The sequence below is a fragment of the Hyposmocoma kahamanoa genome, unplaced genomic scaffold (genome assembly GCF_003589595.1).
Source record: "Hyposmocoma kahamanoa isolate Upper Pololo Valley unplaced genomic scaffold, ASM358959v1 81, whole genome shotgun sequence".
Lineage (NCBI taxonomy): Eukaryota > Metazoa > Arthropoda > Insecta > Lepidoptera > Cosmopterigidae > Hyposmocoma > Hyposmocoma kahamanoa.
In genome coordinates this window covers 244,728-259,117 of record NW_020654080.1, presented here as the reverse complement: position 1 = coordinate 259,117, position 14,390 = coordinate 244,728, and the positions used below count along the sequence as shown (strand labels likewise).

Below are 14,390 nucleotides of genomic sequence, written 5' to 3'. Positions count from 1 at the left end.
GTCCGATCTTTGTATTAATAATTATTGAAAAGATATTTCTATACGTACTACACAACACTAGTCTTGGGTTTTATATTTTTCCAATTTTGCCAATTTTTCAAAAAAATATCTGTTTTTCCGCTATTTGTAATTTATATTTATCGGAATGCAAAGTTCAAGTTCAATGACATCATAATTTTTTTGCCTATAGCAACACCATTCTTCGCTGTCACGTTTCGGATCGGATGATTTTAGTTTTATTTCTATCTTTTTGCTTTTTATACCTCTAAAATGGCCAAGAAAACATACGACTTGCTGTTCAAATTACTGCTAATCGGCGATTCCGGTGTAGGGAAGACATGCATACTGTTCAGATTCTCAGATAACCACTTTACAACAACATTTATATCTACTATCGGTAAGGAATATCTTTTACATTTTACTTGTTCCTGAGAATAGTAAAAATGCAAAACAATATTTCTTTGCTTCCGTTTGATACTTAATGAATTTCACAAGTCTCTGAATCTTTTGTACGTGATACGACAATTATAATCAATGTTCAATCTTAATATAAGCTTATTGGGGATGTTGCATTATCTCTATAACTTAAAACTAGATCCACTAACGGCGCTGACATTGTCGATAGGCATTGATTTCAAAATCAAAACAGTGGAGCTGCGAGGCAAGAAGATCAAGCTGCAAATCTGGGACACAGCAGGGCAAGAGCGCTTCCACACCATCACCACATCTTACTACCGAGGCGCGATGGGCATCATGCTCGTGTATGACATAACAAATGAAAAAACATTTGATGACATTGTCAAGTGGCTAAGAAATATAGATGAGGTAAGGGATGATGCAGCATGCGCAGTACATCTGTCACTAATTTTAGACCACACTTAATGTATCTCTTTGAATGTGATACTTTCAGCATGCCAATGAGGATGTGGAGAAGATGATCCTGGGCAACAAGTGTGACATGGAAGAGAAGAGAGTTGTCAGTAAGGAGAGAGGAGAAGCGGTCAGTACTTCATGTTTCTTTTGTCTTAGTACAGGGCATCATCATAATTTACAAAAGTTTTACCTTCCAATTCTTTGAAACTGTAGCGATTACATTATTTAAAATATTATTAAGAATTTATAGTAAATGTAATTGCTGTTACTTTTGAATAAATAAATAAGTAACACCATTTACTTGACAACCGAAAGCTCAGGAATGCGCATTCGGCTCGGTGGAAATAGCCGAAGGTGAAAAACACCATTATCACTGCATGTGTGCGTCATTCACGTCACAAAATTCAACAATAAAATTCAAAGAAAATGTTAATAATGGTATAACAAAATGTTCAACATCTACTTTATTTAGATGACAATGTTTTTTTTAAATTTATTCTTGGAATGTTGGGTTGATGTATTGAGTCAATTATTGAAAGAAAATGACAAGTGTTGATAAAGGGGTCTTATATGTGTTACAACAACAACAAACAATAAATTATGATTACTTCACTATCATGCATGCCCGCATGGAAGAGAAAAAGTTTGTGTACTATATATACTGGCCCAACATTATAAGATAGAGATTGTTTATATAGTATAATTGGTCATATACACTGTTTCAAGCCATAGTATGCTTAAATAGGTTTTCAGTTCCCAGGTTGATACAAAATACAAAATTTCCTAGTTTCACTTGCAAATATGCAGAAATGGCACTGGAAACAACAAATATCATATGAAAGCTTAGAATTGAGGTGTGCCCCGATGTCGTAATAAGCAAAATGAGGCATCAATTAGCACGCGGCGTTAACGCGATGAATACGCGTCTGTTTGTAGCCATGTGATTCAGTCAAGAGGAACTTTGATTGAAATCATTCATACTGAAAGTTTACTACATATTATGGAAGCAGTTACTTATATTTGGTTTATGTTGTGCTGGCATGTATGTAACTAGGTGTAAAGTAAAGAAGACTGTTTAGGAAGGGTGGGAAAATCATGCATGAAGAAGTATTCATCAACAAGTGTAGCTAGTTTGCACGATTTAACCTCCACTGGGTTTGTGGAGTAGCAACTTAATTTACTTTCATTTTTATTAACATGACTTTACAAACCTGAAGCAATTAATTCATGAAATGTAATTTTCTACTCAAGGGCCCTGGCAACACTGATTGTGTAACCTGTTATTTATGGTTCAATTGCGGATAATGGCACTAACGCAATGAAAACAAATCTGTTACTGTAGTAATATTGTTGACAAGAACCAATGACAAAAGAATAAGAACCAACAAACCAAAACAAAATGGCTGTTTTAGGCACCAGTTGTATTTACATTGATCGTTATTAACTGCCTGGCAATGTCAAATATTAAAGTCAACAATATTCCAATAACATACCGCACAATAATTGTAGTTTCAAATATGTGACTTATAAAAATTAGAGAAAAGAACTTTATTAATTAAATTTTTATTGAATTGATATTCAATTTTTTTTTTTTTGTGAAATTACTCCACTAATTTGTTATAATTATTAATACAAAGATCGAACACTCAGAAAAATCACTCAGAAAAAATTCCTTTTTAAAAGGAATTTTCTTCTTCTTTTAATCGCCAGGACTGGTAGCTGTAAAGGTACTAACTGGGTGATAAATCTGTCATAGATTTCTCATAGATGGCGCTACGACTAAAAAGTCGTTGAAAGACCACGACGCAAGTGAGGTCCGTTGGCTCGTTCCGTGGCTTAGTAGGTATAGCGTCTGACACGGTATGCAAGAAGACGTCGGTTCGTATCCGACCGGATCGAAGGAATTTTTTCTGAGTGTTTTTTCTGATCTTTGTATTAGTAATTATAACAAAGAACTTTATGTTGTGCACTGAAAGACTACAATTGTTAAATTTGCAAATCGTAGTATCTTGGAAGAATTCATGCAGTGCCATTTCTCACAGCTATTGCTATTGCATTCTTGCTAGTTCACATGACGGAACAGCATAATAACAGGGTAACAACAACAGTTTAGATTGTTGGTCATTAATGAGTTACATATTGCGTATAAGAAGTGACAGGACAAACAAGTCGTGCACCAGGATATAAGTGACATAGCAGTTGACTCAGAGCTAAAATCGCAAATATATGAGGGACACTGGCACTGTGCCTGTCACCCTGAGACATGAGTTGACAAGTCCCATATGCCTGTAATTTCACCAGCACCCTTGCCCTTCAAAACCTAAACACAGTAATGATCACTCACATCAATCACACATCACTGCTTGACGGCAGAAAAAGGTAAGGTTCTCTGGACGAACCCAGGTGGTAGTAATTCTCTAGACCAAACCTTTAACAAGTAGTTCTACTTATCGAGTTCTTAGGTTTTATTATGGTATTAGGAAGGAGTTCTACTGCTACTTAATCATTGAGCTACCAAAAAATGGACGTCGGGTCTAATACAAAAACTACGAAAAATATGTCCGTAGTTAACCGATACAAACATAAGTGACACATAACGAAATATAAAAATAACTAAAACATTTCATGTAAATTGTAACGTCAATGCAGTACTGCCTAATTTTGCTTGCAACAATTTAAGGGCCCAAAAACACCATATTCAGTTTCTAGAAACTTAACAAAATGCACCATATTTAGCTTTGACTGAAAATTACTTGAACACGAGTGTAATGGAGCACCTTTATTGTGAGTATTAATTCATTTTTATACATTATTATGTCGAATTTTGTACAAATTGACTTAAAGAAATAATAAAGAGTTGGACATACATACATACAAATGTTGAAATAAGTGTGTACTTTAAGAAATGTACCGATATTCCAATTAAACGTAAACTCAAATATCCGTAATTCCAAAAACCGATTTATAATAAATCCGTTACGCTTTCAAGTAATTTTGATGCTTTTCACAAACACAATATTAGCTTGGATTTAAATCCGGAAAAATAGTTTCATTTCCTATGTGTAACAATTGCGAAAACCTAAGAACTCGATACAATATTAGCTTTTATTTTGTACTATTCCTAAAAAAATAAATATAAATAAATATTCCTAAATACATTTGACATTATGAAAATTCAAGCTAACGTTGTTTAGAGCAAATGTAAATACATTCTCTCATCTGACTTTTGATAGGTAATAACAAACCGTAAAACGAGTACAACAATATTTTGTTAGTTATTGCTAATGTTTAATAAAAAATCATTTTAAAAATAAGATTAAAATCAGAGCGACTCTATAGTTTCTTTCTTCTAAATATTTCAATTACTTGTGGTTTGAACAAGTTTGAAAATGGCCAAGAAGTTTATATGGTTCTTGAAATTGACGTAATGGATCTCTTTCCACATTTTGCGCATGCAGTGTGTAGAAAAAGGACAGTTAGCTATTTGATTATTATGTTTGCTTTTGTATTTATATTTACGATTCATTTATATATAAATTAAATACTATACAAGTGTACAAAATAACACTTAAATGATAACTATGATAACACAATATATTTGTTTAGTGATAATATGTCCTGTTTTTACACAAAATCCTGTTTTTACACTTTACTGCAGCAATTTTTACAAGTTATTTTTATATAGTACTGCAAGATTGACAACCGCGAACGTCGAACAAACGAAGACTGTTGCGCGATTGACGCCCTGTATGTGATTTTAACGCCCTATAGGTGCGGACACTTGTTATTCGTTGGTAGGTCAGTGTACTTAATGCATTATCCATTTGTTGGCGACAGATCTTTTTTATACATATAAATATTTTTTACTTCTTTTTTTATAAAATTTTATAATAATTTCAAAACACAGAGCACACCGCGAACCAAAAAGCAATGAAACAAAAATGTAATTCAAAATACAAAAAAAACAAAACTAATTCCAAGTATAAAAATTAAATAAAAAAAGAAGTAAAAGATATCTATGTGTATAAAAAAGATCTGTCGCCTACACCATTATTGTAAAAATGACCACCCCTACAGAATGCCGTATAACACTTGCTGTAGCAAATTAATATATATTATAAATAGTACAAATACATACCACAGAATAAAGCAGGTGCAGGAGGATTGTTCCCATCTGTCAGATCTTATAAACTCTCACAGGTATTATAATTGTGTTCCAATGATACCATCAATTTCCCCATTTGTAATGAGATTCACCTTGACCTGACTTTCATATTCGTATTCATTTAATGTCAGCATTACTGTGTTCTGATTTTGAAGGGTAAGGGCGCTGGTGAAATTACAAGTATATGGGACTTGTCAACTTGTGTCTCAGGGTGACGGGCGCAGTGGCAGTGCCCTTCAGATCTGTGTAACCACCACTTATTACAGTTCAGAGCCAAGACCGACAGCATTGTGCAAACATGTAGCAAAGTTACCTACAATATTATAACATGTATGTACACTTTAGCAAAAGTTTGATTGGAATACTTAAGCCGGTGTTCGGTTGTTGTGCGCAGATAGCGCGCGAGCACGGCATCCGGTTCATGGAGACATCGGCCAAGGCCAACATCAACATCGACCGCGCCTTCAACGAGCTGGCCGAGGCCATCCTGGACAAGACGGCGGGCCGCGAGGCCGACGCCGACCACTCGCGCATCGCCGTGGAGCGCCGCCCGTCGCGCGCGCCGCCCACCCGCGCCTGCTGCTCCACGTAGACCGCCCCCGCCCCCGCCCCCGCCGCCTGCAGGTCCACACAGCAAACGAGCTTATTCCTGGACGATGGCCCGTTCTGGGTCTATAACCGGCTTAACGCTGCCGTTTGTCGCTTCGTCACCATCTCTCTTGTTTCGCGGTCAGGGAAGCTGTCGTCAATGAACATGTTAGATACTTGTAATTTGGTGTAAGTAGTATGGTATGTTTGCGGGGTGTACGGGACCGTTTTCTGGGTATTTCAATGTTACGGTTGGGCAAGTTATACCGAGTGTCAAAGCCAAGAGCGCGTCGCTAATGACGACTGTAGACGCGCATCGAAGTGTCTATTTTGTATTAGCTTGGCAAAACTACCCTTAGTGAATACACAAATTGACATCAGCAGTTATTTGTTTCGTTGATGGCGAGAATCTCTTGTCTGTTTAAACTAGTGACAAAGGTCCAATCACTGACGAGTCCTTTTTTCACGTACAAACCCCATCAAACTCGGGTAAAAAGCTATTGCCAATTAAAGGCATCTCTGTAGGTATATGTACATAGCTAGTATAATACTTGGCTGTGGAGGAATGTACAAACAATGAGACAACTTTAAACTCGACTCTCGTTGGCTTTCAAATCTCGACTTTTATGTAAAACTGAGAGTTGGACCCCACTAGTTCGCACGCGTCTGCATCGTTCCCGTACTAAACGTATTTATAATGCTCCGCAGCATTGGCAGCACACGTTGCTGTGGTCGTACGGCTCAGCGCCGTCGATCGATGCTATTAGGTACGCAAGCGATCACATACACCGTAGCGAGTTAGCGTTGCTAAAACAGTAACGCTATGGCGTTACGCGCCACAGTATAAATATAACAGTAGTCAAAAGATGAGCAGAGCATTAAATTTTATGACATTCTACCACAAAAAAATGGTTTCAATGAAGAATCCGTGCATTTTAAAAATATAATAAAATAGCTGTCAGGGCTGAGGCCAAATAGTTTATTAAATGCCTTTATTAATATTTGTAGTAGTATATACTATACCAACACTTAAGTTTAACAGTATTTTTTCTTGTAAAATTAATTAAAGTTATTATTTGTTTATCTCGCTGTTATCGTCTTGCGAAAGTACTTTAAAATATTATTATTCCCAAGGGGTATGGAGACCTGGCGTCCTGAAATACAGGGCTTGAGTTTAGTTTAGGTATCAGTCTCCACACAATATCTGTAGAATAGTTCATATAGCACTTTTTGTATTGTGATGAGAAATCAATAAATTTGTTATTGTTATTATTATTATTTATTATATGCGTATTAATTTTGCTAACGGCCATTGAAAGTATGTATGGAGTAACTATACCTACTGTTTGTTTGTTATACTGTGGCTATGTTGTGGTATACCGTATGACAAAGACTTTGACTGGTACGACGCTACGAATAGGTGCTACGAAGCGCGCCCAAGTGGGGCCCAACCCTAAAGCTGTGTCCCTATTATATTAAATATATATTCGAATCGTCTAGTCGCATAATAATTGGGGTGCAAAACGTTTGTAATAAAAAAGGCACAGCCCACACGACCTCATAGTCTAAGGATTACGCTAAAATAGGATAAGAAATATCTCAAACTTAAATTAATCCTGATTAAATTCTTGGTGTCAATTTTGTTGGAACTTGTGTACTGTTTGTTGCGTAAAGATGTAAGGCGCGGTTGCAGCTCCGTTCAAAAAGTTGTTTATTCATTTGTGATTTTTATATCGACGAAACATTTTGTTAATAGAATAGACTAACGGAGCAACAACTGGAATGTATACGTGGCTATTAAATTTATTTCCATTTGTAATTATAATACTGCACAGGCACCACGAAAAATGTATTTTTTTTTCTGTAACAAGAAAATGAAAATGATTTAGCAAAAAAGCAATGTGGACCCCCGTGTAGATAGTATTTTTTCTCGCTTTCGACGCCTCGGATACAAATTGATTTGTTGCAATCGTAACCCAACAGTAAATTAATTAATTTATCGAGTCATAACTTTTCTGTTCGTAGTTATGTTGCACATTATTTACGAACATAGCCTTATTTTGTCACCTAAACATCGCATGGAGATATATTTTGTAGTAAGGATCATAAAATGCTTTGGAGATTAAATAATTTTAGCTTAAGTGATGTAAATGCTTATAGAACTTCGTTTTACGACCGGCGGAGTAATGCGAAGTGCTTCGGCGATCGGCCCACGGCTTCCTTTAGGCGTAGTCTCAGCTTTGATTGGAAACTGAACCGTGTTATTGTTATTCAGTCTGTGTATTTTGTAATGAGTTATATAGCGGGAATTGATTTTTTACGTATTACGTAGTTTGTAGAGGCCGTAAATGGATTTGTCTCATATTTAGTTGCACTAACCGCATGACTTCGCTGTGTTTGTATCGCGCGACCAGCGCGCAGAGCGCCGCGACTATCGTCGCTCTCCGCCGTACTAGGTAATTACTGCGCAATGGAGACAATGAGGTATACATACGTCGTCGGCGCTCTGTGCTTCAATATCGTTCCCGCCGCTTGAGCAAGTGTTTATATATTTGCAACCAAGTCACTAACACATATCGCGTGTTGTTCCGGTGTGACCATAATACGAGTTTTTAAAATTTGACTAGTGAGGTCAAAAGGAAATTTAGTGTACTGTTTGACATTACAAGGGTGGTTTACTGTTAGCTACTATCACATAGAAAAAATATACGGAATAAAGAATTTGTGGCGAAGGAGGGGCTCCATTCCCACTTGTTTTTTCTGAGGTTGCTCATGTGCACGACTTATGCAAATTCAAATTATTTCGAAAAAATATCCGTCACTTTTAGTATTTTTTGTTCCAATTTTAAATAAAATGCATTTCCATTCATTTGTTCGCCATTTTAACATAATAATGCGACATGTTCAAGTTTTTCTACGATTCTAAATGTTTATTTATAATAGATATATTCCCTAATGACTGGCCTTGCCACACTAAACGAAAACAACATTTTGCAACCATAGATATATAGGAAAAATGTAAATTAATTATTCTTAAATGGTTGGCTGGATATAACCTGCTTCTCTAAGCAGCATTGTACAAACCATGGCAGTTTTTGCAACAAGACCCCGACCCTTGTCAATTGAGCTGAAATGGACGGAAATCAGAACTATTATTCGTTACTCAATCAAGTCTGATCAATAATCGTACACAACTAATCGACGCGTCTCCTTTCGTATCGTCCAAGGCGAGAATGAATAGGTATTATTTAAGTGTGCGTGATCCATCGTAGACCTCATCGTCACTTTCCATCAGGTGAGATTGAAGTCAATTGCCCACTTACGTTTTTATTAAAAAAAACTAATTCACGAGATTTTGTGCATGCAGTCAATTGAACTAGCTCTTGTGGTACTTGAAACTGAAAAGTGGTGCTGTCTCAAAAGGTGGACAGTAAAAGCCTTGTGACTTGAAGAGGGCGGTCCGAGTAATAGGGCCTTTTTGCGACTAGAACAGACTAATTCACGACTTATTACCCGAGTTGTAAAATTTTGTAAACTCGATTATGAGCACGCTGGACTAAGCCACTCAAAGATATCTATTAAAGCGATAATCCGTGCAACCGTCAGTACAGCTTAGTCACTGCACTTCATACATTTTAATGCATTTTTTAATACACAATGAAATGACTGAACATATGTTTATACTTATTATTTACCTCATATTGTCCAACCACGTTCAGGTGCGTTAAGCTATTTGTGTGAGATCACGATTTGTTAGTTTTGTTACCCTATATACACTGAATTTGCAAAATGTGAGTTTCTCCTGCACATTTGAGCAGGCTGGCTCCTATCTAGGTTTTCTTAAACGATTTACTGTACTCAATAACAACTTTATTAACTATATATAGGTATATATGTTGAAGAATAAATTACAATTTTATCTTATGGTGTAATGTCTTAGTTTTTACCTGCTTTTATAAATAAACAACGGCATTGTATATTATGTTCATATTAAACTACTTATCGTATTGAGTGTTTTTATTTTATACTACTGTGAGCGTGCTGATGCTGTTGGTGGACTGGCACCGCTTAAGCACGTCCTGTCGATTATAATGTAGCCGCTTGGGATGTTCAGTCAACCGCAGATCTCGCTTAGTGAGTTTGACGTTCAGAGTTCGAGAGGGTTTATAAGAAGTGGTAATAATTCCAGTTTTATAAATATTTATTCCGGTTTTAACAATATTTATGATCTTTAAAAATGTTAAACGGCTCAAAAAATAAGAAGTGAAGTCGTGTGCGCTGCCGCGATCGAGCAGGGAGTGACCAAGGAGCGATGATAGAACGAAACAAAATCAGAATGCGAGGCAAAAGAACTATGGAAATTCAAAATTTAAATACGAGTGGCCAGGAACCGGAGAAAGGCAATAAAAAGGTGGGACGACGATGTAAGGAGGTCACACTAATTTTCCTCTCGACTGTCGTCATCTTGGTCAATTTTGTTGATTGTAGGGTAATGTTTGGGTTTTTATTCACTAAGCATCCTCCGACAATGAACTTTGAAAGGAGCCGTTCGAGACTTAATTGTTGTTTGCAAGCCTCGTGCGGCGCGGACGGCCGTTATCATCAAAGGTCAGCCGAGTCACGGGGCCGCTTTGTGCGTAGGGAATCAGTCGTTTGCCACTGGCGACGAAGAGTACACCGTTGGCACTATCACCACCGAGGACATGGCGCGGATTACGTCCAGCGTACTCGTGCTCTTCTGCGTGAAACTCGCTTCTCTAATGGATCGTAAGTGAGCCTACAAAGAGACTACATAGTTGTTCTCGCATCGGAAAGGATCCTTTCCAAGCGAGTTTCTGTCGAATCGACTAATTTTCGTACTTTGACCCGAGATATTTATTTTAAGAGATGAAACGGATATCCGGTATCCGGCTTATCCTGCCAATTTTACTATCTGGCCGGATGTCGGATGTTTAATACTAAGAAAAATACACAAGTACGTCAAATAAATTGATTTATTAGTTAAATAGGATAGTTATAGGATTAACAGAAACTACACCATCGTTAACAATCTATTACTTGTAAGTGTAAAGAACTATAAACTTATCGGTGAATTTAGTACCTACTCAAATTTAAGCAAATGCAAAAAATGAAGAGATGTGTTTCTGCATAAGTGGTAAAAGTAAGTTACGTTTATTTTCATAAACGAGACCGGCTGCAAAGAACAGCCTTTCTCTATAAACGGTGCTAAAACGAGCGCCTGCAAATTATAATCCGTCCTTTATTTTCGTATCAACATATAAGTTGAATTACAAATATTTTTTTGGTAAAACCTGGTAAAAAATTAGGATAGTTAGATCACAAACAACTAATTAATAAAATCAAATCGAAACAAAATAGTAACTGGCTTAGTAAGTGCTAGTGCTACATTTATAAAATAACTAAAGACGTAATAATAAGAACTAAGATTTTTGATATAGTTAAAGCAGGGGTTCCCAAACTTATTTTATCTACTGCCCACTTTGAGAATAAATTATTTTTTAGCGATCCAATTTTTTTACCTACTTAAAAACCACTACAACTTCAAATTAAATTAATTATTGTGAGCTATATTAGCGGAGATTAAACATTCATTCTAAACTTGTTGTGCAAGAGCTAACTTGAGACCTGAGCGCAGTAGGTAGTACACAACGGTGCTCAGGTCTCAAGTTAACTCTTACGGGCTACACCTGCCGAGAATGATTATTGAAACGCAACTTTATAGTATTCAGACAGAGTATCTTTTATTCAAAATAAAAAACATACTAAACACAATCGATTCTAATATAAAAACTAATGTGAAGGATGAATCTGATGCTGTTTAATAAGTTTGTTGATATCAAGTTCCAATTTACTCAAGAACAGCTGCAAGTCACCACGTTCGGTAACATGCAAACGATTTCTCTTTTTAGTAAGCAGCGTTGTCATAGCACTAAAACCACGTTCACACAAATATGACGATGGGAATGCTATCAAGAATCGTTGAACGCTTGACCACAATCCAGGGTACAATTGCGGGATCGGTTTTTGTAGCCAAAATTCTTGGTAGTCATTTTGGAACTTGATTTTTATTTCCTCGTTCGTTGTCAATTCTATAAGTTATTCTTCCAGCTGAGGTGATATTGCTGTGTTGACATTTGAAAACGGATCCAACACCCAGTCTGGTATTTCCAAGTTCAAAATGTCCTGGTAACGTTCGGTGAAGTCAATGTGGAAGTTTTTCCAAATGTTGGCAGTAGGCATGTCGTTACAGCAGGATACTGATAAATTCGGAAAATTGTGAAACTCACGTCTGCCCATATTCTTTTTGTGTAGAAGCAATTTGGCTGCGAAAGCAGCAACGACATTTTTTATATTAATTAAATTTAGTTCATCGCTTACAATTGGAGATTCATGTCATTGAACAATTTATACAGGTCTGTCATGTAAGCTATATCATTCTTTGATGTAATGAGCTTGTTGCGCAATTCTGTATCTTTAGTTTCCAAGAACTCTATCACAGAGTCAAATAGGTTGTAAAATCGAGCCCGACAATTGCCTCTTGATACCCAACAAGCGTCAGTATGAAACAACAAACGGTTGAAATCTTCGTCAGTAACCTTAAACTATGTTTATTATTTTTCCCATCCTCTAAGTTAGTAACACTAAGCTGATGAAATAATCTATCATTCAAAGAGCTGTTACGGATTTAATTGACTGCTTTGTTGACATATTGCAGTGATTGAAAATTGAAATAGTCGTTCACTTAAATTTCTAGCAACGAAATGTAGTCTATGAATAACGCAATGTACAGCAAGGACATCTGGAATTTTATTTTTTAAGTACGCTATGAAGCCTTTATAGCCCTGTCATAGCCGGAGCGCCATCCGTAGGAACTGATATAATATATTTCAAGGAAATCTCTTTGTCATCACAAAACTTTTCCAATGTATTGAATATGGTTTCGCCTTTTGTATCGGTCTCTAAATTTCTAGCAAACAATAGTTCTTGACATATTTTCTCATCTTTAATAAACCTCACGTAAAACAGCACAATGCTTCATTAGTTGGTAAAGTGGACTCATCGAGCTGAATTGAGAATTGCCTAGTCGTCAGATGATTGCACAATGATTCTTCAATGTTTTCGGCCATTTCATCAATTCGTCTTTGCACAGAATTGATTACTCAAAGGAATTTTTCACACAGCACAGTAGTTATTATTTCCTTTATTGCTGGCAAAATTAACTCTTCTCCGATGTTGTGTGGTTTGCCTTTTTGAGAAATTAACAAAGAGATATTGTATGTACGTAACTCGTGGTCCGTCGTCATCTTGCTTAGCAGCCGCCGAAAAGAGTTTTGCTACACTTGGCTGAGCATTATGCTTCTTCTCTAGGTCTTGAAAATACGCTACATTCTTGTCTTTCTTATCTGGATGCATTTTATTCAAATGATCTTGCAGTCTTGAAGTCTTCATTGCTACATTAGAAAATGTTTTTACACATAGAAGGCACAAAGGCGTCTATGGGTTTGTGGGATTTTCAATGAATCAGAATTGAATACATTCGTATTGCCGTCTCTTTTTTTTTACTTCGGACATTGTTTTGTTTTGAGAAATACGTAAGTAAGTGTTGAACTTAAGTACTGCTTATCTATTACGCGCGAAACCGCAAATGAAAATAAAATAAATATTACGTTGTTTATATAGGATTGCATAAGCAGCACGCACCGACAGGAATAAGACAAACATGCATAAACTCGTTTATCTCATTCGACGCTCAATCGTACTCAACAAGTAAGAACAAGTATTCTATGAACCAGCCGATTGATACAGGAATGCACAAATTGGGTTATAAAACAAAAACTTGTTAAAACATGATTGCCCGCGGTCTGTTATCTACGAAAATTACTTATCTAGGAATACTAATAACTATTAAAATCCGAAACTGTGTCTGTTGCCTTTTTATTTGATTGTTTGTGTCTACTTTCATTTCGAAATGGAGCGGTCGATTGACATGATTCTTATTTTATTTATTTAATAAAACAGGAAAGAAAAAAGAAAAGCTAAGCGACCACAACAAATGAAATTGCGAACGTGCAAATGCAATCATTCACTAATCTATCTGTCTCCCACGATGCGCAGTCTAAACCGGTTACGACACGTTTGCAGGAACGGGTCGGATATCGGATTAGCGCTCGACGGATATCCGGTCGAATCACTATCAGTTTAATCTCTAATAAATTGTTTTACATGCACGATCTCGTTTAACCCCGTCGGCACCGCGATCGGAGCGAGCCGGCTGCAGGGTAGTCGCGTTTCAGCGGCGTGCGTGATCGACCTGGAGTGCGAGGAGTGCGTGCCGGACAACATGCCGCTGGTGACGTCGCACCGGGCCGCCAACGGCTCCGTGCGCGTCGAGGACGGCGACGAGGTGACGCTGGCCTGCGGCGGCGGCAAGTTCCTGGCGTACCCGCTGCGCGAGTCGCTGGGTGCCGTGTGCCGCGGCGGCCGCTTCCTGGCGCACCCGGACGGCGCGCTGCGGCACCTGCTGGAGCTGGGCTGCCAGGAGAGCGTCTTCGAGGACGTGCTGCACGAGGTGCGCGGGCGGGGCGGGGCGGGGCGGGGCGTCGGGTGCGGCGCGGGGCCGCGACTCACGGGCGGGTGGTGCGGGCGCAGGTGGAGCACTGCGCCCCGCCGCTGCAGGGCCGCGCCGTGCGCACGCGCGCGCCGGGCTCGGGCGCGCCGCGGCACCTGGCCACGCTGTGCTTCG

General features: G+C 37.9%; 2 protein-coding genes across 2 annotated transcripts in view; both read left to right on the top strand.

Moving 5' to 3' along the window:
* Nucleotides 1–265: 265 nt before the first annotated feature.
* On the top strand, nucleotides 266–7,769 carry LOC113234070 (ras-related protein Rab-10). The gene is made up of 4 exons (XM_026469308.1): nucleotides 266–397; nucleotides 626–825; nucleotides 911–1,000; nucleotides 5,433–7,769. The coding sequence occupies exons 1-4, from the start codon at nucleotides 271–273 to the stop codon at nucleotides 5,628–5,630; spliced, it is 615 nt and encodes a 204-aa protein (XP_026325093.1). The 5' UTR covers nucleotides 266–270; the 3' UTR covers nucleotides 5,631–7,769.
* A 2,518-nt stretch (nucleotides 7,770–10,287) lies between these two features.
* The window catches only part of LOC113234113, a 5,680-nt gene continuing 1,577 nt past the window's right edge, over nucleotides 10,288–14,390 (top strand). Inside the window, exons 1-3 of the mRNA XM_026469371.1 lie at nucleotides 10,288–10,393; nucleotides 13,942–14,216; nucleotides 14,297–14,351. Of these exons, the coding sequence (XP_026325156.1) occupies nucleotides 10,330–10,393; nucleotides 13,942–14,216; nucleotides 14,297–14,351 (394 nt within the window). The 5' untranslated portion in view covers nucleotides 10,288–10,329. The remainder of the gene's footprint in view (nucleotides 10,394–13,941; nucleotides 14,217–14,296; nucleotides 14,352–14,390) is intronic.